At 46.2% G+C, this 27,984-nt stretch overlaps 1 protein-coding gene across 1 annotated transcript; it reads right to left on the reverse strand.

Annotated features, from left to right (window-relative positions):
• Positions 1 to 27,984, reverse strand: PIGZ (phosphatidylinositol glycan anchor biosynthesis class Z (Gwada blood group)). Its single transcript, XM_012780316.3, has 3 exons — positions 27,238 to 27,984; positions 4,868 to 5,069; positions 1 to 1,900 (listed from the first exon to the last, which is right to left on the reverse strand). The coding sequence occupies exons 2-3, from the start codon at positions 5,067 to 5,069 to the stop codon at positions 372 to 374; spliced, it is 1,731 nt and encodes a 576-aa protein (XP_012635770.1). The 5' UTR covers positions 27,238 to 27,984; the 3' UTR covers positions 1 to 371.

A 27,984-nucleotide genomic window follows, 5' to 3' on the forward strand; every position in this document is an offset into this window, starting at 1 on the left:
TTTGGGAGAGGTCATTCAGGAATGTCATTAGCAGTTTGTTGTCTTTTTTCACAACCAGATGCTGTTATATATTTAAAACATCACAGTGGCTGAAAGACATAGGGCAGGAACAGACATCAGTTGCCATTGGTTACACCAGGCTTCTTTGGGGACCTTGGCATCAGGACTGTGACAGGTCAGGTCTTTAGTCTCTGAGGGAAGGTGCCAGCTCACCCAGAAAGCAGGACAGCCAACAGCTGTGCTCAGGAAAGGCCACAACGGGAATCCTGAAGGTGAGCCAGAGCCTTGTGTCCCGGCCCAGCTACCCAAGTAGAAGATGGAGTGGCACGTTCCATGGCTAAATCTTGGGCAGTGGCTGGTCTGTCATACTGTCAGGTTTCAGCCCCCAGCTCCATGATGTGAAGACTGAGGTGGTCCCTCCAAGCCCCACTCAGCAGGGAGGACAGGGCTGGGGGGTCCTCCAGGGTCAAATGGGGAAACACAAGTGTCTCATTCTTGAGGTGGAACCTGCACCTTTCCACAGCACGCCTGGTGGTGCCAGGGGTCACCACAAAGAGGCGGCAGAGCCACGGCCCACCAGCCACTTGGCAGGCTGGTTGTCTGGTGAAGCTTTTCAGGGCTTGGCACAGAACCCAGTCCTCGGTCCCACCCATGTCCACCACCTCCACAGGTGACCCTAGGCCTGGGAGGTGGAGGAGGTGCCGGGGGGGCATGTAGGTGTGGGTGAAGAGTAGTGTGTAGTGGGTAGGCATGCTTGGGAGCACAGGCGTGTGGACCACCCGCTCCAAGTACTCCAGGCCTGGCAGCAGGCCCCCCTGATGCAGGCAGCCGAAGAAGAAGGCACCTAGGACATTGAAGAGAAACAGGGTGCCCTTCCAGGGCACAGGGCGAGTCTGTGGGCTGCAAAGCAGGACTATGGGGACCAGGAGGGGGATTAGGAACCGCGCCTCCTGGTGGCTAAAGGCAGACAGCAAGGCCAGGGGCATGAAGTAGAGGAGAAGGAGGTAAGACCTGGGGCTGGACCGAAGGCTCCAGGCACCCGGTGCCCTCCGGAAGCCTGTGCGTGCAAAGGCCTGGAGGCAGACTCGGAGCTGTTGCCACGCAGCCTGCAAGGCCTGGGCATGCAGCACCCCAAAGAGCAGAAAGCCATTGACTGCCAGGTGAGTGAGCCGTGCGTGTGTGCCATGCCGTGCCAGGTTTTGGGGATTGAGGTTGTAGTGTAAGAAGTTGACGGGGGTGAGGACAAGGGGACTGGACCTAGAGGGGCTGGAGAAGTACCAGCTGTCCATGGCTACAAACACCGCTGCTACAAAGGCTGCCCCCGGGAGGAGTGACAAGGCTTCTCGGGCCAAGGACTTGAAACCAGGGTTTGTGGTTCCATGAATGCCCCAGAGGAAGAGGGGGACCAGAGCAAAGGCCAGAAAGGTGGGGCGGTTGAAGAAGCCAGCAGCCACGATGCCCCCAAGAAGCCAGCTGTGCCACCATGGCCCTGGAGCAGACTTAGTGGGTGTAGGGCTCCGTATGACACGGGGGGACACCAGCACCAGCAGCCACGCGAAGAGCAGTCCCTCGATGTTGTTGGAGAAGGTCCTTGTGTAGAAGACCAGGGTGACGTAGGAACCAGACAGCAGGACCAGGGCGCTCCAGCGGTTCGCCCCCCACAGTGGGGCCAGGTGGTACACAGCCGCATCCAGGGCAAAGGAGAAGGCAGTGACGAGGAGCCGGGGCCCCACGAGCAGCGTGTAGCCGCTCACCAGGCCAGGCCACAGCCCCAGCTCTTCCCAGAGCCTGAGCAGCCAGAAGGTAGAGCCAGAGGTCAGCAGAGGGAAGAGCACGGTGCGGCAGGAGCTGCTGGGGTAAAACTCCCAGGGTCGGGTGGCCTGTACACCCAGGATGTCCTCTGCGGAGAGAGAGGCAGAGGTGAGCCAGTTTCAAGCTCAGGGGTGTGATGGGCAAAATTCTAGGATGGCACCCAAGATTTCCCACCCCCTGGAGTGTGCGCCCTGCATAATCCCTGGGCCTGGGCACAGGATGGATTTGACTCCTGCGATTAGGTGTTATATGGGAGCCTGAGTGGAGAATGGGGAGATTGTTGCAAGGGCTTGATCTGGTAACAGCAGCCTTTTAAAAGCAGAGTTTCCTCCAGCTGAATGCAGAAGAGGCAGTCAGAGTTCAAAGCAGGAGAAGGATCTGATGTGCCACTGCTGGCTTAAAGATGGAAGCAGCTACTAGCTAAGAACGTGAGTAACCTGTAGAAGCTGAGAGCAAGAAAACGGGGACCACAGTCCTATAGCTGAAAATAACTAAATTCTGTTAGAATTAGAGAGCTTCCAGACAAAATCTCAGCCTGGCCCAGACCTTGATTTCAACCTTGTGATACCCCGAGCAGAGAGCCCATGCGGGACTTCCGATCTTCAGAACTGTGAACTCACACAAATGGGTGCGGCTTCAAGCTGCTAGGTTTGTAATGTTATGCAGCAATAGAAGCAAATAGGGGAGCTCAAGGTGAGGGCCCACCTTGTGAAGGGAGCAGAAGGAACATGCCTGGGAGATGGGGTGACAATGAACCCTGGAAAAGGGTTTGGGGAGGAGTGAGGGAGGCTTTATTCCTCTTTTCAAGAATTCCAAGATCTCACAGGTCAGTGAGAAACCCGTCTCTGTGATTGTTCTCCAGGGGAGGGGACGCAGGAATGGGGAGAGGGGATGAGCCATCAGGATTATGGTAAAAGCGATTTCATTTGTGTATGATACTTAAGTTTTTATAAGAAGAATATATCCAAGTAGTACTTATATCATTAAAAAAATAAGTTGGGTGTGGTGGTTCTTGCCTGTGGTCCCAGCTACTCAGAAGGCTAAGGCTAAGGCAGGATGATCACTTCAGACCAGCCTGGGCAATATAGTGAGACCTCATCTCTAAAAAAATAAAATAAATAATTTAAAAATAATACTAAAAAAAAACCCAACTTGTTGCCTGGTGTGTGACCCTGTGCCCCGATGCCCCAAAGCTCTGAGAGGTGGGGGTGAGGGATCAAAATCTTAATCTCTGGCCGGGCGCGGTGGCTCAAGCCTGTAATCCTAGCACTCTGGGAGGCCGAGGCGGGCGGATTGCTCAAGGTCAGGAGTTCGAAACCAGCCTGAGCAAGAGCAAGACCCCGTCTCTACTATAAATAGAAAGAAATTAATTGGCCAACTAATATATATATATATATAAAAAAATTAGCTGGGCATGGTGGTGCATGCCTGTAGTCCCAGCTACTTGGGAGGCTGAGGCAGAAGGATTGCTTGAGCCCAGGAGTTTGCGGTTGCTGTGAGCTAGGCTGACGCCACAGCACTCACTCTAGCCTGGGCAACAAAGCGAGACTCTGTCTCAAAAAAAAAAAAAAAAAAAAATCTTAATCTCTGCAGCTCCAACCCCCGTTGTCCACAGCATTTCATGCTTGATAACCTTGCTGGTTGTGTAAAGCTGCTTATGTGGCCTGGGGGTCATTTAGGCTCTTTGCTTCTGCTACCCAATCCTCCAGCACTTTATGTATCTGTGTGAGATGGTGAAAGGGAAACAGAAAATCCAGAATCAGATCAATCTGGCTGCTCTTTACTGACTGAAGTTTTGTTTTTTATTATTAGAGACAATGTCTTGCTCTGTTGCCCAACCTAGAGTGCAGTGGTGTGATCATAGCTCACTGCAGCCTCAAACATCCTGGGCTCAAAAGATTCTCCCAGCTCAGCCTCCAGAGTAGCTGAGACTACAGGTGTGCAACACCATGCCCAGCTAATTTTTTAAACAATTTTTTAGAGATGAGGTCTTGCTGTGTTGCCCAGGCTGATCTGAAACTCCTGGCCTCCAACCACCCTCCCACCTCAGCCTCCCAAAGTGCTGGGATTACAGGCATGAGCCATCATGCCCAGCCTGGTTCAGGCTTAAAAAAAAAAAAAGTGTGGGAAAGAAGACTGAACCTTTCAACTTAAAAAAAAAATCCATTTATTGAGCAAAGATAGCTGGATTTCTCCTCATTATCTATTTATCTATTTTCTCCTTCTTCCCTAGTCTTTTTAGCTGGGCACTTGGTCATATATAAAGACTACATTTCCTTTGTTGTACATCCAACTCCCAAAAAAAGAAATAAAAATTATAAGAGAAGTAAAAATATTAATAAAAAAAAAAGACTACATTTCCCAGCTTTCTTTGCAGCTCAATATGGTCATATGATACATTCTCACTGGTGGGATGAAAATGGGCAAAAAGTATGTGACTTTCAAATTTGACCTTGATGAGAGTAAGCATGCCTATCTCCTCTGTTGGCTGGAAAGATGGTTTTTAGACTTCTTGGCTGGAGCTCAGGCAGCCATTTTGAACCATGAGGAAGAAGCCACAAGCCCACAGCATCTGAAAACCCTCAAGGCCCCTGGCAACCATCCTCATGATGTGTCCTAGACCACCTAGCAGATAAGTTCTAACAAGTAGGCATCCTAGGTTTGTGTCTCCTCACCCCTCACTTGAAGCTACAGAAGAAACATTTCATTATCTCAGCTTACAGCCCTGTGTAAGGTTCCCCAACCACTGGAGAAGCCCAACTCTAAAACTGTTCCACTGAGAAGTCCAACACAGCTTTCATTCTGAATGACCTGTGCTATTGGACCAAAAAAGGAAAACATCAAAGAGGTACGTTATAGTATCATTCCGAAGGTGAGGAAGTGCCTGTGAAGTGCCCCACTTCTAAGTGCTTATCCCAGAGGGGCTGCTGCTACTTTGCTTGTGGGTTTACTGCTCATCTGCACAGACATGCTTCTCCCTCTCCACGAGATATCCGATCAGCGCCTCAACCAGACTCTGCTGCAATTTATCTTAACCACACGTGGGGAGCTTTACCTGCCATGACCTCGGGCGACTGGAAGAACTCATCTGGGTGGACGTAGCCTGTCTGCGGAAGGAGGCACCACAGCACTCGGAGCAGGCCGAGGCTGCCCCAAAGCACCCTGGCTGCCATCTTTGGGTCAAATTGTTGCCAGAACACTGGGCTGAGAGCCTGGAATGACTTCCCAGATGCTACTCTGGATCCACAGATCTGCATCTGTTGGGGATAACATTTGTTAGCTATCATAATGTAAATTATAATATGTTCAACTATCTGAACAAACTCAAAATGGATCTACATTTAATGAAAGTGATAATAATAATAATACCTACTTTTTATTAAATGTCTGCTAAGTACCAGGAACTTTATATTCATGTCTTATTTAATCCTTTCCACAATCTGGGGACTTACTATCCCCATTTTACAGATGGAAAAACTGAGGCCTCTGTTGAATAACCTGGTTACTTGATAATCATATTTGCTAAGAGTCTGTGCAACTTTTACATATGCTGGAACCCACTCCACCATCTTCTGGAAGGTGATGGGGACTTATGTAACTTCCCACGATGAGAATTCCGACTCTTTCAACTCAAAGATCAGTGAGAATCTGAGCCCATTGCATGCAGGAGCGAGATCTCTGGTGAACAGGACGAGTTTGACAACCTGTTTGTCACTCCTCCAGAAATAGTGACTTTGCCCTGACTTCCTGACCTTGGTATTGTAAACCCTGATCTTGAATAGCTATTGCTCTCAGGTGTAATGTCATAATGTCATCAAGACCAGACATCTTGTCAACAAGATGAAGTAAAGCAACAGAACAGAACCTGGCAGATGGTGGCAGGGAGCCTCCGGATGCTCATTAAAATTTCACAGAGCTTGAAAGTTATTAATAAGTTTTGCAGCCTCTGCTTGAACTAACTGTATTTTTCCAGAGCCAGTGAATATCCTGGATTTTAGAGTAGAGTTTTCAGATAGAAGATGAGGCCAACAATGTATGCTTATATCAAAACATCACATTTTACCCCATAAATATATGCAATTATTATTTATCAAGTAAAAGTTAAAATTAACTTATTAACTTTTTAAAGTTAAATTAACTTTTTAAAGTTAAAATATGATAAGGTCAAACAGTGCTGGGATGCAAAGGGTCGAATCAGAATAGTTTTCCTCATCAACAGCCAATATGATACTGCAACACAGGGGTGGGTGGGTGGGAGGCACAGTATCCATCACAGAGGCACAAACTTTGGGGTCCTGCAGGCCTGGTTCAAATCTGGAATCTGCCATTATTAGCTGTGTTACCTTGGGCAAGTTGCTTATGTCCTTAAACCTCGGGTTCCTCATAATTGAGTCAGATGATAGTATCAACCTCCTAGGGCTGAGAGCGATCCAGAGAATGATGCATGGAAGGTACTTAGTACACAGAGCTCACACATCTAAGTGATCAATGCAAAGTCATTCTTACTATTATACTTTTAGTTGAGGCACAAATAATAGAATCCAGGCTACCCCAGACACTCTAGGAGATCCTCGAAATCAGCACTTCTGGCTGGGCATGGTGGCTCACGCCTGTAATCCTAGCACTCTGGGAGGCTGATTGTTTGATCTCAGGAATTCGAGACCAGCCTGAGCAAGAGCAAGACCCCATCTCTATTAAAAAATATAAAGAAATTAGCTGGACATATATATATATATATATATAATTAGCCAAGCATGGTGGTGCACACCTGTAGTTGCAGCTACTCGGGAGGCTGAGGCAGGAGAATCGCATGAGCCCAGGAGTTTGAGGTTGCTGTGAGCTAGGGTGACACCATGGCACTAGAGGCAACAGAGTGAGACTCTCTCTCTCAAAAAAAAAAAAAAAAATCAGCACTTCTACTGGCCATGAAAATAAACAGGATTTGATTTAATCCAATTGTCAAGATATGTTTATGCATATGTTTGAAGCTTTTCTCTAAGTACAGAACTTGTACTATGTGATTAAGATAAAAGAATAAAACATATCATACCTGACTGAGAAACCCAGGCTGCCCTGCACTGATGTGAGCAGTTGCAGAACACAGCCTGAGTCCTGGCCTGCTGTCTTCACCTGCAGCAATGGAAGAAACTCAACAAGAAGACACCAGGATCTATTCCCCTTTCCCAGGTGACAGCTCTCAGAATTTCCTCTGAGAACTGATCCTTCACTCCCTACCACCAATGTTCAGCCACGTGGCTTGGGAGTTGATTTATTCCCAAATCCAAGTATAGTCTCTGAATGGTTTAAGCCATATAGCTTTCCTGTCCCATTGATCACGCTAATTGTCTCAGGGTCGGGCACATGACTCACTCTGGTGCAATCGGAGGAGCTAGGGAAAGGCTGGTAAAGGCGGGTCACACCCTTGCTCAGTGTCTCCAGTTCCATCAGGGTCTGCCACACACTCACATTCTGACTTTCAGGGCCTCATTCCTTAGCAATCAGTACCCACATGTTAACATAGAAACCCAGAAAGGCTGGGAATTCCATTGTGTTGTCATTCAGTTGCAGGATGAGACTTGGTTTTCAGGATGAGATGGGGGGGGGTTTCTGGTTTTTAGCAATCTCAGCCCTCAAGTTTTCAGGAGATAAGGGGGTCTCCTCACAGGAGGCAAAGAAGCATTTTGTGACCTAAGCCAAGAACTTGAAGCCCTGAGCTCATTTTTTCCTTTTCTTACAGTGTTCACATTAAGGAACAACCAGCCAGTCTCACCCTACTCATTAATATGACTAAAAGGTTCCGAGGTGTTATATACGTGGTTACCCAGAACGTCACCTGGAGTATCCGATGGCAATATTTTGTGCACCTTTAATGCCGCATCACTCCATGGACTACCAGTGTTCTCTTTACCACTGGAAATAGAGTCCTTTGTGTCTTTAAAGCTAGTCAGACTGGAGAGAGAACCAATCCCAGAAAACCCAGAACCTATTCAGAAAACTCATCCTTAAAATTCAGTTCCTCTAGTCGGTGGAGCAAGATGGCAGAGGAGAAACACCGCCAGACAGAGTGACTCTGCAAAAAAGACAGATTCTAAGAGAAATTAGAAGAAAAAAGCAAGCAGACGAGCATACATCGGACAAGGGTTGGAAGGAGGGGTACCTGAGACCACGGGAGATTCCACAGGAGGAGGTTGTGGAGGAGAACTGGAAGAACAGACCTCCCAAGAAGCTTGGAGACCAGCGGCAAGGGTATATGGAGTGGTTAACTTTCCCCTCCCTTGCATCTCAGATGGCTGGTGGGCTCCCCAGCGGTTGGAGAGACCTGCGGACACCAGCCCTGACACACAGCCACTGCCAGTGAGTGGTAAGCCTGTAGCAGACGTGGCACCAGGCTCCCAACCCCTTTGGGGCACCTCCATGTGCACAGACCCGAGCAGCGAGGCAGGCACCATATTGCCTCATTCTCCCCTCCCCCGACCCTATCCGCAGCTGCTGAGAGAGACAGTATAGCCACCAGCTGGAGGCACTCCAGGGAACAGGACCTTCCCTTTTGGGGCCCTACAGCTGACTGAGGGGTACTCAGATGGTGAGCTCCCCACCCGCCAGCCCTCCCAGGTGCTGCTGGCCTGGTGATCCCAGGAGAATGGGGCAGACCCTGAGGCTGAAAGACATTGACCCAGCTTGGGCTCTCGTGGGTGAATTAGGACTGGCACTCCTCTCTCTGGTGGGGTCAGGGATTGAATTCCAGGACCCAGAGGTCAGACTTGCAGACCAGATCCCGAGCACCCAGGTCTCTCATTTCCTGGGGCACAGAAGCGATATTCATGAATGAGTGAGCCTACTGAGGTGTGTGTGCCTTCGGGGGCAGATCAGCATGCTTGAGGGCAACCCTCCTCCCAAGGGGAGGCTGTGTGCCCAGCCCAGGCGGTGACCCTGCACAGGGAACCTCCCAGCCCGCATCACAGCCATGGGAGGCCCGGTGGCGTGAGGTCTGGCCTGCTGGCAGAGGCCCAGGAGAAGCCGGGGAGTAGGGGAGGGTGGAAAGGAGCGAGGCCTGCTCCAGACTGCAGGTCTCAGACAAGACCCCCCACATGCAGACTTTCTGACTGAGTGGGGCCATTGCAGCCCCTCCCTGACAGCTTTTCCCAGAAGCAGAGAATGTAACTTTGACCCCTGCTAACAGCATTTATGGTGCTTGAGGGCAGGCTTACCCAACCCAGCTCCACCCAGACTCACTTCCAGACCAGCCCTCACTGAGGTGGTGAATAAGGACACACTTGGAAGTCTCAGAGCCCCACCCACTACCTGAGGCACTAGAGTGCCTCAGAACAAGACCTGGTTACAGTACCCCAAAACAACAGTGTAGTCTGTTCCTCCCAGCAAGTGCCACATACTGACAGGGAGGACATTCTGCACACCATTTTATGGCATCTATTGACTCATTATACATGGTGTGGTCGAATCTCACCCACAAACACTACCTACTGGCTCAGAGACTAAACAGGACATGTCATTATCCAAATGAAAACCTTAAGGTAAGAAGCAACAACTGATCCAGATGGGAAGAAATCAGTGAGGGAACTCTGGAAATATGAAGACTCAAATGGAAAGCACACCCCCAAAGATGTACATCAACCAAAATCAGACCACTAAAATGACAGAAGAAGAATTTCAAACATGGATCCTAAGAAAATTAAACGACCTGCAAGAAAAACTGGATAACCAACACAAAGAAAATGCAAAAAGATTCCAGGACCTGGAACAAAAATTCACTAAAGAAATTGAAATAATAAAGAAAAATCAAACTGAACTCCTGGAAAGGAATAGTCAAATTCAGGGAACTACAAAACACAGTAGAGGCCGGGCGTGGTGGCTCACGCCTGTAATCCTAGCACTCTGGGAGGCCGAGGCGGGTGGATTGCTCGAGGTCAGGAGTTCAAAACCAGCCTGAGCAAGAGCGAGACCCTGTCTCTACTATAAATAGAAAGAAATTAATTGGCCAACTAATATATATAGAAAAAATTAGCTGGGCATGGTGGTGCATGCCTGTAGTCCCAGCTACTCGGGAGGCTGAGGCAGGAGGATTGCTTGAGCCCAGGAGTTTGAGGTTGCTGTGAGCTAGGCTGACGCCATGGCACTCACTCTAGCCTGGGCAACAAAGCGAGACTCTGTCTCAAAAAAAAAAACAACAAAAAAACAACACAGTAGAAAGCCTCAAGAACAGGGTAGATCAAACAGAAGAAAGAATCTCAGTGATTAAAGATAACACCTTCCAATTAAATAAATCAGTCACAGAGATAGTAGAGAAACAAGAGAAAAGAGCAAGCCTACAAGAGATATGGGATTATGTGAAGAAACCGAATGTGAGGGTTATAGGGTTACCAGAAGGGGAAGAAGAAAACACTCAAGGGTTAGACAAGCTATTTGAAGATATAATAGAGGAAAATTTCCCAGGCCTTGCTAAAAATCTCGATATACAAGTTCAAGAAGCTCAAAGGACCCCTGGGAGATTCAATGCAAACAGGAAGACATGATGACATGCAGTCATCAGACTGACCAAAACATCAACTAAAGAGGCCCTTCTACGAGCTGTAAGATGAAAGAAGCAAGTAACATACAAAGGAAAGCCAATTCGAATAACACCAGACTTCTCTATTGAAATTTTACAAGCAAGGAGAGACTGGGGCCCCATTCTCACTCTTCTCAAACAGAATAATGCCCAGCTTAGAATCTTATTCCCTGCAAAACTAAGTTTTGTATATGAAGGAGAAATCAAGACATTCTCAGATAAGCCAAGACTGAGGGAATTCACCAAGATAAGACCAGCACTTCAAAAAGTACTCAAAACAGTGTTATCCATGGATCAGCACAATAAATACTCATGAATGTAAATCTACTCAAAAGCTAAAGATTAAAGCCCAGAGACCACAATGGCTCAAGAGAAAAAACAAAGCAACAAAGTTCAACCCAACATAATGAACATAAATCTGCCACACCTATCAGTTTTCTCAATATATGTGAATGGCTTGAACTCAAGAGACATAGGCTGACCGAATGGATAAAAAAATTCAAGCCAAGTATCTTTTGCCTTCAGGAAACACATCTAACCTGGAAGGATGGAATTAGACTAAAAATAAAAGGGAGGAGAACAATATTTCAAGCAAACAGAAGCCAAAAGAAAGCTGGTGTGGCGGTGCTGATTACAGATAACTTAGTTTTTAAATCAGCAAAAGTAATAAAAGACAAAGAAGGTCACTATATAATAGTGAAGGGGACAGTTCAACAAGAAGACATAACAATTCTAAATATATATGCACCCAACCTTGGTGCACCCAGATTCATAAAGCAAACTACTTGATCCAAACAAATGGATAAACAACAACACTATAATAGTCTGAGACTTTAACACCCGACTGACGGCACAGGACAGATCCTCCAAACAAAATCAACAAAGAAATAATGGACTTAAAGAGAACTCTAGAACAAATGGGCCTGACTGACATTTACAGGATATTCTACCCCCAAACCACTGAATATACGTTCTTCTCATCAGCTCATGGGTCATTCTCTAAGATTGACCATATCCTAGGACACAAAACATGTCTCAAACAATTTTAAAAAATAGAAATTATACCATGTATCTTTTCAGATCATAATGCAATAAATGTAGAAATCAACCCTAACAAGAACTCTCATTTCTACACAAAGTCATGGAAACTAAACAACCTTCTGCTGAATGATCACTTCATAAATGAGGAAATCAAGATGGAAATCAAAAGATTCTTTGAACTAAATGACAAAGGACACACAAGTTATCAAAACCTGTGGGACACAGCTAAAGAAGTCCTGAGAGGAAAGTTTATTTCCATAAATGCCTATAACCAAAAGTCAAAAAGATCACAAATAGACAACCTAATGAATCATCTCAAAGAGCTGGAAAAAGAAGAACAGACCAGCCCCAAAACCAGCGTAAGAAGTGAAATCATTAAGATCAAATCAGAACTAAATGAAATTGACAACAGGGAAACCATAAGGAAGATTAATAAAACAAAAATTTGCTTCTTTGAAAAAATAAACAAAATTGACACACCTTTGGCTAGACTAACAAAAAGCAGAAAAGAAAAATCTCTAATAAGCTCCATCAGAAACAATAAAGGAGAAATTATAACGGATGCCACAGAGATACAAGATATAATTTATGAATACTACAAAAACCTCTATGCACACAAACTGGAAAATGTGGAGGAAATGGACAATTTCTTAGAAACACACAGCCTCCCTAGGCTCAACCAGGAAGAAATAGAATTCCTGAACAGACCAATATCAACTACTGAAATTGAAACAGCAATAAAAAACCTTCCTAAAAAGAAAAGTCCTGGACCAGATGGTTTCACACCCAAATTTTACCACACCTACAAAGAAGAACTTGTGCCTATCCTGCAGAAATAATTCCACAACATCGAGAAGGATGGAATTCTCCCCAACACATTTTTTGAAGCGAACATAACCCTGATACCAAAACCAGGAAAGGATGCAACAAAAAAAGAAAACTACAGACCAATATCCCTTATGAATATAGATGCAAAAATTGTCAACAAAATCTTAGCCAATCAAATCCAGGTGCTTGTCAAGAAAATAATCCATCACAATCAAGTGGGCTTCATCCCAGGGATATAGGAATGGTTCAACACATGCAAATCTATAAATGTAATTCACCATATAAACAGAAACAAAAACAAAGACCATATGATCCTCTCAATAGATGTAGAAAAAGCATTTGGCAAAATTCAACACCCTTTTATGATAAGAACGCTCAACAAAATAGGCATAGACAGGGCTTACCTAAAAATGATACAAGCCATATATGACAAACCCACAGCCAATATCATACTGAATGGGGAAAAATTGAAAGCATTCCCACTTAGAACTGGAACAAGATAAGGTTGCCCACTATCTCCACTTCTGTTCAACATAGTGCTGGAAGTCCTTGCTACAGCAATCAGACAAGAGAGCGTCATAATTAAGGGCATCCAAATGGGAGCAGAAGAGATCAAACTCTCACTCTTTGCTGATGACATGGTATTATACCTAGAAAACCCCAAGGATTCAACCAAGACACTCCTTGAATTGATAAATGAATTTGGTAAAGTCTCAGGATACAAAATCAACACTCAGAAATCGGAGGCATTCATATATGCCAACAACAGTAAAAGTGAGAACCAAATCAAAGACTCAATTCCCTTCAAAATAGCAACAAAGAAAATAAAGTACCTAGGAATATATTTAACTAAGGAGGTAAAAGAACTCTACAGGGAGAACTATGAAACACTGAAGAAGGAAATAGCAGAGGATATAAACAGGTGGAAGAATATACCATGCTCATGGGTCAGCAGAATCAACATTGTTAAAATGTCTATACTACCCAAAGTGACCTACAGAGTCAATGCAATCCCTATTAAAATATCATCATCATTTTTAACAGATATAGAAAAAATAATTTTATGCTTCGTATAGAACAAGAGAAGACCCCATATAGAAAAATCAATCCTAGGGAATAAAAACAAAATAGGAGGTATCAATTTACCAGACTTCAAACTATACCACAAGGCTATAGTAATTAAAACAGCTTTTTACTGGCACAAGAACAGGGACATTGACCAGTGGAACAGAACAGAGAACCCAGATATAAAACCATCCTCATATAGCCTTTGATAAAGCAGACAAAATCTTTGACAAAGCAGACAAAAACATACACTGGGGAAAATAATCCTTATTCAATAAATGGTGCTGGGAAAACTGGATAGCCACATGTAGAAGACTGAAACAGGACCCACACCTTTCACCTCTCACAAAAATCAACTCACACTGGGTAACAGACTTGAACATTAGGTGTGAAACTATTAGAATTCTAGAGGAAAACGTTGGAAATACTCTTCTAGACATTGGCCTAGGCAAAGAATTTATGAAGAAAACCCCAAAGGCAATCATAGCAGCAACAAAAATAAGTAAATGGGACATGATCAAATTAAAAAGCTTCTGCACAGCCAAAGAAACTGTCAAGAGAGCAAACAGACAACCCACAGAATGGAAGAACATTTTCACAAGCTACACATCCGATAAAGGGCTGATAACTAGCATTTATTTAGAACTCAGGAAAATCAGCAAGGAAAAATCAAACAACCCTATCAAAAAGTGGGCAAAGGACATGAGCAGAAATTTTTCGAAAGAAGACAGAATAACGACCAACAAACATATGAAAAAATGCTCAACATCTCTAATCATCAGGGAAATGCAAATCAAAACTGCAATGAGATAACACTTATCTCCAGTAAGAATGGCCTTTATCAAAAAGTCCCCAAACAATAAATGTTGGCATGGATGCTGAGAGATAGGAACAGTCCTACACTGCTGGTGGGACTGCAAAGTAGTTCAACCTCTGTGGAAAGCAATATGGAGACGCCTTAAAGTGATACAAGTAGATCTACCATTTGATCCAGCAATTCCACTACTGGGCATCTACCCAAAAGATCAAAAGTCACTTTATAAAAAAGACACCTGCACTCGAGTGTTTATAGCAGCACAATTCACAATTGCAAAGTTGTGGAAACAACCCAAGTGCCCATCAATTCATGAGTGGATTAATAAAATGTGGTATATATACACCATGGAGTACTGTTCAGCTTTAAGAAACAATGGTGATATAGCACCTCTTGTATTTTCCTGGATAGAGCTGGAACCATTCTACTAAGTGAAGTATCTGAAGAATGGAAAAATAAGCACCACATGTACTCACCAGAAAATTGGTATTAACGGATCATATGTATATGTCCTAAGTGGACATATAGGAATAACATTTATTGGGTGTCGGGCAGGTGGAAGGGGGGAGGAGCGGATGGGTATATACAAACATAATGAGTGAGATGTGCAACGTTTGAGGGATGGTCACGCTTGAAGCTCTGACTCGAGGGGGGAGGGGGGCATGGGCAATATACGTAACCTTAACATTTGTACCCCCATAATATGCTGAGATAAAAAAAAATTCAGTTCCTCTAGAACTACTTCCAGTCCCCAAATCTGTTATATGTCAGGGTTCAACCAGAGAAAGAGAACTAGTAGGAGATATATAATAAGATTTGTTGCAAGGAATTAGCTTGTGCACTGGGTGGCAGGATGCTGACGAGTCTGCAATCTGCAGGGCAAGCGACCAGGAAGGGGTGGCTGTGGCGCGTGGGCAGGCACTGAAGCTGCATCCACAAGGGTAGTGTCTTCTTATCCAGGGAAACCTCAGCTCTGCTCTTCAGACTTTTTAACTGATTACATCCAGCCCATACAGATTATGTAGGATAATCTCCCTTAAAGTCAATTGATTCTGTACTTTCATCACTTCTATAAAATACCATCACAGCAATCCTTTGATTGGTGTTTATTCAATATAGGGACTGTAGCCTAGTCAAGTTGATAGAAGAAACTGACCATCACACCCTAAATAATTCTGTGTTTGTAATTGTTTCTGAATTTTAGATCAATGGAATAATTCTTTAGGTAACTCCTCAATGACTTGCTTCTTTAGCTTAACATTCTGTTAGCTGTAGCTATAATGTTCCATTGGGTGAATAGACTAAAACTTGTTTATCCTTTTACTGTTGTTCATCAGCTGGGTTAGCTCCAGGTATTTACAATTTATGTTTATTCCTAACAATGCTGCTATAAATATTCTTATACAAGAGTACCCTGAAGTACAAACTTATAAGTGCAATTCCTGAGTCATAGGAGAGGCACACTTTCAACTTCCCTGAACTATGCCAAGCTGTTTTCCAGAGGTCCCCAACAGCTAGTTATGTGTAATGTCACAGTGCCCATCGCTTCATGTGCTCATTTGTGCCTGCTATTGGCTGACATTTTGATTTTGTAAATCTTGTGGGCATTAACATGCACTTCTCTGATTACTAATGGGATAAGTAATTTCCAAATATTTGTGGAACATTTTTATTTCTTCTGTGGAGTTCCTTTTGCCCATTTTTATTGGGTTGTCTGCCTTCTTCTTACTATGTGTAGAAATTATTTATGTTTATTGCATTGCTAATACCTTTTTCCAATTTGTGGCTTGTATTCTTTTTTTATGGTACACTTTTATTTCCCTTTCTTTTTTGTTGATACATAATGGTTTATAAATTTATAGTATCATGTGATATTTTGTCACATGCATAGAATGTATAATGATTAAGTCAGGATATTTGGGGTATCCAACACCTTGAATATTTATCATTTCTTTCTCTCTTTTTTTTTTTTTTTTTGAGACAGAGTCTCACTCTCTTTCCCAGGCTAGAGTGCCGTGGCATCAGCCTAGCTCACAGCAACCTGAAACTCTTGGGCTCAAGCGATCCTTCTGCCTCAGCCTCCCAAGTAGCTGGGACTACAAGCATGCGCCACCATGCCTGGCTAATTTTTTCTATATATTTTTAGTTGGCCAATTAAATTCTTTGTATTTTTAGTAGAGATGGGGTCTCGCTCTTGTTCAGGCTGGTCTCGAACTCCTGAGCTCAAATGATCTGGCCACCTCAGCCTCCCAGAGTGCTAGGATTACAGGCGTGAGCCACCGCACTCAGCCTAGTGTAATTATTGATATATTTATTTCTATGATCTTATTTTTTGTTTGCTTTTTTCCTTGCCTATTTTATATTTGCTCTTCTATCTTTTCTTACCTTCTTTTGGATTATCTTTCTCATTCCTTTCTCTTCTGAACAGTTTGGAAGTTATATATTGGATTTCCATTATGTTATAAAATACAATGTATTATTTCATATTTTAATATCTATGGTTTATGTTTTCATTATCATGATTCTGGGTGTACATTTCTTTTTATTTATCATAGTTGAAATTTTTTTTGGCTTCTGGAACCTGTGGATTAGAGTCCTTTGTCATTTATAGAAAGTAATCCTTCGTTATTTCTTTAAATATTATCTCTTTCCCTTTTTTATTTACTCTCAAATTATAAATGTGTGGTAGACAGTCTCAGTCTATCTTATATACCTTTTTAACTTCTGTTTTATATTTTCCATGTCTTTATCTCTCTGGGCTACATTTCAGGTAAATTAAGTTCTATTCTGTCTTTCATGTCTAATCATTCCTTCAGCCGTACCTAATAGATGATCCTCCTGCCTCAGCCTCCCAAGTAGCTGGAACTACTGGGCCCAGCTACCACGCCCAGCTAATTTTTCTATTTTTGTAAAGATAGTCTCACTCTTGCTCAGGCTGGTTTTGCACTCCTGACCTCAAGCGATCCTCCTGCCTCAGCAGAGGAGGTGCTAGGATTACAGGCGTGAGCCACCTTGCCTGGCCGTATTTTTCATTTCTATAAGTTTGATTCTTCCACATCTCCTAGTTCTTTTGTGACATTTTCAAGAGCTCTCTTTTTATTTATTAAATTACACCACACATACTTATTTGATATACTAGGTCTAATAACTCCAACATCTAAAGTTTGGGTCTAAATCTGCCATCTGTGTCTGCTGGTTCTCACTCATAGTGCTCTGTTTACTTGTATATTTAGTGAATTATTTCATTTGGGGGCTGCTCATATTCTTTGGAATATTACTTGTGGGAATTCTTTGAGGACAGCGATGAAGGCACATTTCTAAGTTCCACTGGAAAGGATTTACACTTGCTTCTGACAGGCACCTATGGACATTACAAGTCTAGGACCATTTTTAATCAAATTATTGGCTCCAGGGTTTTTTTTTGTTTTGTTTTGTTTTGGGTTTTGGTTTTCTTTTTGGAGGGAGGGATAGTGCCTGGTCATGTGAATTCAGACTGAAAGCCTGTATGAGAGCAGGCTATGTTTGCAATTCTCAAGGGAGATCGCCCACACCAATTTGATTAGCATCAGGGTCTAACAAAGGCAGTTTTCCTTGCAGTCCTCTGGGGATGGGAGACTTTATTTCTCAGCCATCTTTCTAGTAAGAATGCAGCCCTCTCGAGTCCCAGCTTTGGGGAGTCTCCTGTTGGGCTTCCCTTTTGGGCGAGCAGAAGGCTTTATCTTCTGTCCTGCTATCCTGAGAGTCTACAAAAACAGATACTCAGAGTCACCCAGTTTTCATATGTCCTCGAGTCCAAATCTGGCTTCAGTGTTTTGCATACCTAAATTCCTGCCTTCATGCCTGAGTTTAACTTACTTTTTATTCAGCTCACATATTATTTTATTCAGCATTTTAGTTATTTTCACAATCCATTCCTTTTGTAATTCAGGCATAACTTTCCTGAAGTTGTATACCATTTGTATACCATTTATTATATAACAACTTTCATTGCTTTTTTTTTCTATTTATAAATGTAATACAAGGTTATTGTAGAAAAAGTAGAAAATACAATAAACAAAAAGAAATCAATAGAAATTACACTTAGGCTGGGCGTGGTGGCTCACGCCTGTAATCTTAGCAGTCTGGGAGGCCTAGGTGGGAGGATCACTCAAGGTCAGGAGTTTGAAACCAGCCTGAGCAAGAGTGAGACCCTGTCTCTACTATAAATAGAAAGAAATTAATTGGCCAACTAAAAATATATAGAAAAAAATTAGCCGGGCATGGTGACGCATACCTATAGTCCCAGCTACTATGGAGGCTGAGGTAGGAGGATTGCTTGAGCCCAGGAGTTTGAGGTTGCTGTGAGCTAGTCTGATGCCACGGCACTCTAGCCCAGGCAACAGAGTGAGACTCTGTCTTAAAAAAAAGAAAAAAGAAAAAGAAAAAGAAATTACATTTAGTTCTGAATCAGTATTCAGAAAAATACTGTTAACATTTTCTTGGAAAATATAGGCTTATATTTCTGATTATTCTTATATATGCACTTTGACATAAGCTTGGCATAAGAAATAGCCATGTCGAGAGATTTAGACAGGAGTTGAGAAAAGCTTAGTTAGTATAAGCCATGTCAGATTATTTTAAGAAAGTTGTTTACTTAAGTGACAGCCTTGGTCAGTGGGTCTTTTCCGGTTATGATTTGGGGAACAGGAAACGTGAGGGGACTGTGTTGCAGTCACATCAGTGCTTTTTAGGATGTGTTCCAAGATGAGTATGGGGAACTTGGGTGTCTCCACAATTGTTAAAGACATCTGTTGAGGGTGGGTGGGGTGGGGAGATGCTATGCCTCCGCCTCTGAGGTTGGGTTCCAGAAGAGCTGACGGTAGGCTGCCCCTTACTTAGTGTGGGAGGGTGGGCAACCGGGGATCATGACTTGGGCATGAGACCCATGACAAGCCAGTCTCGTGGCATGTGGCTGGGTATGGGGCTGCTGGCCTCCGCCCTGCCCCCTTCCACTCTTATCCTGCCCAAGCAAGTGCCACTGGCTAGGGCTGCTCCATCTTGGCGGTGTGGCCTCATAGCAGTGAAACTGAGTTTTGTGAGGGATGACAACTCAGTGAGTGTTTTCAATGTATTTAACATATTTTTAAAACAGGAAAGGGATCATACAATGTTTACTTTAAGATATGCTTTTGTTGGCCGGGTGCAGTGGCTCACGCCTGTAATCCTAGCACTCTGGGAGGCCGAGGCGGGTGGACCGTTTGAGCTCAGGAGTTCAAGACCAGCCTGAGCAAGAGCGAGACCCTGTCTCTACTAAAAAAAATAGAAAGAAATTAGCTGGACAACTAAAAACAGATAGAAAAAATTATCTGGGCATGGTGGCACATGCCTGTAGTCCCAGCTACTCAGGAGGCTGAGGCAGGAGGATTGCTTGAGCTCAGAAGTTTGAGGTTGCTGTGAGTAGGCTGATGCCATGGCACTCTAGCTCGGGAAACAGAGTGAGATTCTGTCTCAAAAAAAAAATATATATATATATGCTTTTGTCACTTTGCAAAATATGACCATCTTTCCACAGATCACAAGCACCTCTCCCACCAGCTGCGAGCTCTCCGTCCATCGTGAATGCACTCCCACCCTCTGTTGTCTTTGGCTCACACTTTCCTTCCACTCAGAAACACATTTGATTCTCTACCATTCTTAGAAAAACAACCAACCAAAACTCCCCTTGTAACTGAATGTACCTTCTCTCTCTGCCGCTCTCTCCTCTTCTCTTCACAGGAGTCCTCAAACCATCTGCACTCACTGAATCCACATCTCACTTCTTGTTTCCCACCTACCCAGTGCAATCTGGCCTTTCCCGCCACGGCGCTGACACAGCCCTCCCAGGAGCCTCCTTGGCTTTTGCCTCGTCAAAGCCATTGGCCACTGCAGGTCCCTACATTGCCTGCCGTTTGACAACAGGGATTCCCTTCCACTATTCCCATCCCCTTCTAGAGTGTCTTAATGTACAAAAGCTAGGAAGCAGCTACATTTTGTGGATTCCCTTGAAGTTGGTCATTCAAATTAGGTTTTCAGAATTTAGAAAGCAGATGTGAGACAAGCCATATTTTTGCAGTTTTTAGAAACAGGATCTTGCTGTCACTGGGTTGGAGTACAGTGGCATCATCACAGCTCACTGAACCTCAAACTCCTGGGCTCAAGTGACCCCCTGCCTCAGCTTCTCGAGTAGCTGGGACTACAGGCATGCACTAGCATGCCCGGCTAATTTTTCTATTTTTTGTAGAGCTGGAGTCTCACTATGTTGCCCAGGCTGGTCTTGAACTGCCACCTCAAGTGATCCTCCTGCCTTGGCCTCCCAAAGTTCTGAGATTACAGGTGTGAGCCACTGTGGCTGGACCAATTTTTGCCTTTTTCTTTATTTTCTCCTGGCAAACAAGATCATTAAGACATAGGGGTTTTCTACAGGAGCTTCCCAGTATCTAGTCCCTGCTTTGTGGGAAAGGGGACACAGCTGCAGTTACGGTGGCAACAGTGCTGTGTTATTAAGCCAAACTTAATTTCAAATGTGGCTTTTACATTAGCCTGATTGTCATAGAAGTGGTAGTTCCTCTAGGGTGTTCAGTCTTTCCTGGAGGCCCAATTAGAGTTCCTTTTTTAATGCACCTATTGCTTTTTAGTACTCATTTCCCTGTATCGAATTCTTTTTCTGCTGGCTTCTAGTTCTTGTACTGAACCTTGACCATTTGGTATCAGAAATGGCTGCAGGCAATGGGCCCTTAAGGATAAGAACATTCATATACTACAAGGAAACAACTACCAGTCTATCTTCTATGCCCAGGAAAAAAACTCTTTTGAGAATGAGAGCAAAACAAAGATATTTCCAGGGAAACCAACACTAAAAGATCTTCACAAGCAGACCCTCAGACAATTCTAAAGATATGTACCATGCAGAAGGAAAAATGGCTCCAGATAGAAGATCTGAGCTGAAAGTAGGAAGAAAGAGCAAAGAATTGGTCATTTGGTGGGCCATCTGGGAGTGGGAGGCAAGTGAAGGCATTTCCCTGCGGCTTTGGCTGTTTTTTTCTGACAGGTGAGTCTAGGAGACGGGTACATTTTCCAAAGCCGTGTTCCATGTTCATTCACCAGCACTCACTGGATGAGTGCTAACAGGCAGCTGTGCTGGTTTGACAATGGCTTTTTGCCCTTGAGTCACAAATAAAGCACTATGTTCATGACTGAAGTAGTTCCAATGGTGGGCTCCCAAGTCCCCACTTTCCTGCGCAGGGACAGAAGTCATAGCTCCAATGGTGGGTCAGTTTTGCATGGTTCTAGGAGTCATTTCTGGAGATGCAACCTAGAGCTTGATCACCCAGCACTTCCAAAGGTTTTGTGAGCAACTAATTCCCCACATTAAACTGCTTGTGATTAAAATACTTAGTTGTTTGCAAACAACATCAACAAAAACTCCAACTCAAGCTGGCTTCAACAATTCATCATGTCACATAACAAGACAGCTAGGTGTGGTACCGCCAAGGGTCTCTTGCTGTTTCTGAGAACTTGAGAACTTTCTCTTTTTTTTAATTTTTAATTTTTTGTAGATATGGTGTCTTGCTATTGTTGTCCAGGTTGGTCTCAAACTCCTGAATTCAAGTGATCCTCCTGCCTCAGCCTCCCAAAATGCTAAGATTACAGGTTTGTCTTTATGAGGACATTACCCTTGGGCTGGTGGCAAGATGGCTGGAACAGTTCCAGCCATCCCATCCAGACATGACAACATTGAGAAGGGTCTGTATTTTGGGGGTATCTGTTTTAAAAACAGTTTTATATAATTCATATATCATATAGTTCACTTATTTATTTATTTATTTGAGACAGAGTCTCACTTTGTTGCCCAGGCTAGAGTGAGTGCCGTGGTGTCAGCCTAGCTCACAGCAACCTCAAACTCCTGGGCTCAAGCGATCCTACTGCCTCAGCCTCCCAAGTAACTGTGACTACAGGCATGCGCCACCATGCCCAGCTAATTTTTTCTATATATATCAGTTGTCCAATTAATTTCTTTCTATTTATAGTAGAGATGGGGTCTCGCTCTTGCTCAGGCTGGTTTCGAACTCCTGACCTCAAGCAGTCCACCTGCCTTGGCCTCCCAGAGTGCTAGGATTACAGGCGTGAGCCACCGCGCCCAGCCCAGTTCACTTATTTAAAGTGTACAATTCAATGATTTTGGGTATATTCATTCATAAGAGCAACCATCACTGTAGTCAATTTTAGAACATTTTGGTCACCTCAAGAAGAACCTGGTATCCTTTAGTTATCACCTCCCATCTCCCTCCACCACCCCATCTTCTGGTAACCACTAGTTTACTTTCTGTCTATAGATTTCCCTCTTCTGGACTTTCATATGAATGGAACCATAAAGTATGTGGTCTTTTGCCGCTACTGCTTTCATTTAGCAGAACATCTTCAAGTTTCATTCAGGTCATAGCATGTAGCAGCACTTCCCTTCTTTTTATGGCCAAATAATATTCCCTTGTATAGATATACCACCTTTTATGTATCCATTTGTCTGCTGGTGAACATCTGAGCTGTTTCCACTTTTTGGCTATTGTGAATAACGCTGCTATAAGCATTTGTGTACAAGTTTCTGTGTGAGCATATGTTTTCATTTCTCTTGGTATATACTTAGGAGTGGAATTGCTGGATCATATGATAACTATGTGTAATCATTTGAAGAAACTTCTAGATTATTTGTCAAGTGGCTGTATCATTTTACAATCCCACCAGAAGTGTATGAGGGTTCTGATTTCTTCACATTCTTCGCAATACTTGCTGTTATCTCAGACTTTTTTTATTCTAGCCATCCTAGTGAGTGTGAAGTGGTATCTCATTGTGATTTTGATTTGCATGTGCATCTCTTTATAAGATCAAGGACATCTTTTCCAGAAGTCCCCCAGCAGATTTTCCATCAAATCCCATCACACGGAACTGTATTGGACGCACCTTCCTGGAGGAAGCACTGGCAAGGGAAATGGGGTTACCAGGAGGACTCACCTCCTGGGCTGGAGCTGGGACTGCGGGCTGTCCCCTCTGAAGCGCCGCCGAGAGGAGGGTGCTTCCCTGAGCAACGCCGGGTTCTGTTAGGAAGGAGGAAGTGAGGCAGAGGACCAACCATGTGGCTGCTACATGTGGCTTCCGTGATACCAGTCTCTCATGGCTCATCTCCTCCTCTGGCCCTTTGTTACCAGGCTCCACTTCCTGTGTCCACCCCGTCAGTGTCAGAGTTTCTGGTCTTCCATATCCTCCCTTCTCACCATATGCACTTTTTTTAGATTTTCTCATTTATTCTCATGGTTTCAATTCCCACTTGATGGCTTCTGAAATTGCTTCTTTTCTGAGCTTCAGATTTATGGATAACAATAATAAATAATAATATGACAATAGTACTAGCATTGCCATTTATTCGATACATTATGTTCTAGCCATTGCACATTATCTCATTTTGCTCTCACAGCAACCCTACAACTCTACTAATATCCCTGTCTTACAGAGGAATGAACAGGCTTTTTGCTCAAGGTAACAGAACTAGTAAGTTGGTGAAACTGGAAGTTGGACCCAGTCTGTCTGTTGGACCCTGGGCTTCTGCACCTACCGCAAGCTCAGAGTCTGTCCAGCTGTTTAGTCCAGAAACCCAGGGGTCATCTTCCTTCCCCTTTGCCTCTTCATCATGTGATACCAACTTTGCTCTCTTACCATTCCTTGAATCCAGCTCTTGTTCTTCATTCTTCACTGTCATTATCTGAGCCTGGGTGTGCTGTGACTGGATACATGTAGTTGGGATTCATCGTCCCTAGGGGTGACTATGCTGGGACTTCAGATGGCCAGAGTCCTTGGGTTGGTTGCTGCCGGCTGCCAACAGTCCCCTCCTGTGTTATCCAGCGTGCCGTGCAACGGGAATCATTTTCCCATTGTGCATAATGAAAAAGATATTGAAAAGCAAGATCCAGAGTAGACTGCACCCAGCCCTCAGCACTGCCTTTCCCGCCTGCATCCTTCCTCCTGACTGCAGCAGACAGGACGCCTCGCTGCCCTTTGTGAAACCTCCGGTGGGGGTCAGCCCCTCACTACACTCAGGGCCAAATCCAAACACCTGGCTGTGGCTGACAAGATCCTCCATGGCCCCGCTGTCCTCTCCAGCCTGCACTCTCATGTCTTTGTGGGCGCAACTTGGTGCTCCAGAAACATCATTTTTCTGTAATCATAATTTTTCCGTAGTCCCCTCCTCTATTCTGTGCTGTTTCTCACCTCAGCCTCCTTGCTCACGTCGTTTCCCTTGCCACTGTGCTTATAACATGGAGTGAAGACCAGCTGGGGCTCCCAGTAAAGCAGGATCAAGTCCTCACGCTGTCACTTGCTCATAGTGAAAGAACGCTTAATCTCTTTGAACCACAGTTTATATCTCATCTGTAAAATGAGTACCAGGCTGCTGTGAAGATGAAATGCAAAAAAAAAAAAAAAAAATTGCAAACATTATAAGAGCTTGCTTTCATTATCCATTTCGCTCAACTGCCTTGACTCCCACGGAGCCTTCCCTAACCCGCTTCCGAAGGACCCAGTGCGGAGCTGGCACGGCGCCACGCACGGACAGTTCGATTACTTCTCTGCCCCGCCTGGCTGAGGTCCCCCAGGGCTGGGATCCAGTGGGTCCATCTCAGGCCCTCGAGTCCAGCGTGGACCGGCCCACTGCGGCCCACCTGTCAAGGACAGAGCAGGAGGTTCCCCCGAGTAGGTGGCAACATAGTGGAGCATTGACCAGAGCAAGTGCGCGAGTTCTACCGCGCGAGACTCGTCGGCCGCCTGCCCCACGGCTCCGGGCGGGCGGAGGCGAGGCTGGAGGAGCCGCGTTCGCGTTCCCCTCTCGCCCCGCATCCTAGGGGCGGAGCCAACGCTAACGGGCGGGGCGAATCCACACCGAAACCCAATCAGGATGCGAGCCTGCCCACTTATGTAAATAGGGGCTCTGCCCTGGCACTGGTCACGCGCGGGCCCAAACCCTGCAGCCCCCGGGTGCGGGTGTCCGGAGGCCGGGCAGCGGGAGGCTGCAGGACCAAGGGACAGCTCCAGGCGCGGGGACTGCGGGGCAGGGGAGCGGGCGCTGCTAACTACCGAGACAGAGGCATCCCGCGCGTGTGCGGGGAAAGGGCAGGGCAGGCAGCAGGGAGACAAGGGAACAGCCAAGCACAAACGTAGCGCCGGGCGCGCGGGGACGCTGGGGAAGGGATCACGTCAGTGGGGCGACAGGAGGGGAAGGGGGGAGGAGAGAGATGGCTCGGGCCAGCCACGGGTGAGCAGAGACACTTGTCCGGCCCACTCAGCCGCTTCTGGGGCACCATGTGTCTTCGGCACTCAAGGTGCGCGCAGCACTGTCTGTTCTGGGGACAGCAGTGAACCAGCGCCGCAGCCCGTGGGCGTGGCTCAGTCCAAGGAATGTTCTTACCTTCAAATTTAAACTTCGTCCTCACAAAGCTGCTGGGTCGTCGCTTATGAGAGAGGGAAGGGGGTCTAAGGTTGAGCCCCTTCTCCAGATCTGGCAGGTGGAGCAGGTTTTAAGACTTTAGGAGGAGAAAAGGGGTGGGGGCTGTTTCTCCCAACTGAAACGTGCAAGCGCCAGGTCCACAGGGCCAAGATCTTGTTCCAGTCCTCCGGGTCCATCTCGGGGGTAGAGGGGAGAGGGCTCCCCAAGTCCATTTTCCCATTTGGTGTCGTATTTCATCTTCACCTTGGCCCTGAGGCTGGCAGTAAGCCCTGCAGGGTGCTGTGGAAGATCTGAGGCCTCCTTCCTCTGGCTGCACAAACAGGCCTATGTTTATCCTTTGCTGGGCAGAGAATGCAACACGCAGCATTAAACACACACAAAGGAGAGTGGAAGAGGGTATGTTCCTCAGCTGACTGACGGACATCATTTAACCATCCATGACCTCCAAGTTCGCATCTACAAAATGGAAACTGCTCTGTAGCAAGCAAGTTTAGAGATGCTCATGATTAGGACAGTGGTTCCCAGTTTTCTGAGGAGAAGGTATCTGGGGGTGAAGAATGACGTTTGAGGGATGTCCTCGTCAAGAAAAGCAGCAACTGTGCCAGCCACACTAGGACCCATGCAAAGGCCCTGACAGTCACCAACCGGCAGGCTCAGTGCTTGCCTGCAGGGTCACCTTTGCGTGTGTCCGTGCCCCTTGCAACTTCTGGGCCAGGAAGCCATCCAGTCATCCTGGGAAGACAGGCCTGGCCGGAAGTGCAGCCCCAAGGCTGAACGCGGATATCTTTCTCGCCTAAAATTACACCAATCTGTCCAAGCTCACAGGCTTCCTGCTCAGTACAGCATCTTTGATTTCAACCAAAGTACTGTTGGTTTCAACTGTACTTCCTGCTCTGCAGCATCTTTGGTTTCAACCTCACACCCTGTGACATAGCAGTACACAATTTTTTGTTTGTTTGAGACAGAGTTTCACTCTGTTGCCCGGGCTAGAGTGAGTGCCGTGCCATCAGCCTAGCTCACAGCAACCTCACACTCCTGGGCTCAAGCGATCCTCCTGCCTCAGCCTCCCCAGTAGCTGGGACTTCAGGCATGTGCCACCATGTCCGGCTAATTTTTCTATTTTTAGTAAAGAAGGGGCCTCGCTTTTGCTCAGTTGAACTCCTGAGTTCAAGCGATCCTCCCGCCTCGGCCTCCCAGAGTGCTAGGATTGCAGGTGTGAGCCACCGCGCCCAGCCTATACTCTTACTGTGTAGATGGGGAAACTGACTCAGCACGGTTATACAACCATCTAAGAACCCCTGCCTGTAGCAGGAGAGAATTCAACCCCACGCCTCTGTCTGGGCCCAGAGCCAGTGCTCTAAAGTGGAGTATACGCACGTCTTCCCTTTCGGGGAAATTGTCCGCGCGACCCTCCAGTCTCCCCTAGGCCCGGAGCAGGCCAGTGCTCAGAGCCAGCGGACCCAGTTTAGGGAAAGCTGCGGGCTAGAATGCGGGCCCCATAGCTCCCTGCCTTCCTCCCGTTCTCTGGCACCTGCCGGTCTCTAATCGCCGTCCCCCTGCTCCCCGCTCCTCCATCAGCATTTTCGGAGCGGCGGGGCGACTCACCCACGCGCCGCCTCTGGGCTGCACCTGCAGCGTCGCCAGCGTCCGGCCCGCGTCCGAGGCGGCCCCGGCGGCTGCGGGCGGGAGACGGAGGGGGTCGGTCACCTCTCCGCTGTGTCCAGAAAATTAGGCAGACTTCCCTGTGCTCTAGGCGGGGCTGAGAGGGATGGGAACGAGCACAGGGGCGGGCGGGCCCCGTGCGTGTCCCCCGCGGGGCCGCGGCGAGCTGTGGCCACGGCAGAGGGATCACGGAGGGCCGGGTGTGCCCGGGCCACAGAACGCCCGGCAGTGGCCGATCTCGCCCCGCCCGCATTCGGGCTCATCCCCAGCAGCGCCCTCCTTGGCCAGCCACGCCGGCTCACAGCCTCCTTTTGATTGCACAAGGGGCAGCTAAAAACATTTCTAGGCCATAGTTCTTTTGTGGTTCGAAATGAGCATTTCCGAGCTTCCCGCGGGCGGGGATTTCCTGGGGCCGAGACGAGGGCCTCACTGCATGGAAGGGCAGTGGGGACAGGCGCCGCGGCCACTCGCCCTGCGGGCCTGGAGAAGTGGCGCCCGGAGCGGTTCCTGTGTCCCCGGACGCTGCCCTCCCTCCCGCCACCGCCGGCGACAGCGCGGGGCACCCTGGAAGCAGCCCCGGGGGTCCTGCCGCCCCTCTGCGCGTTCCGCGGGGAGGGCACGGGCGCCTGGTCCCACGCGCCCGCAGGGCCGGAGGGAGGTCGCTGTCCACAGTGCCCGCGAGTCCAGGCC

Source organism: Microcebus murinus, chromosome 1 (genome assembly GCF_040939455.1).
Source record: "Microcebus murinus isolate Inina chromosome 1, M.murinus_Inina_mat1.0, whole genome shotgun sequence".
Lineage (NCBI taxonomy): Eukaryota > Metazoa > Chordata > Mammalia > Primates > Cheirogaleidae > Microcebus > Microcebus murinus.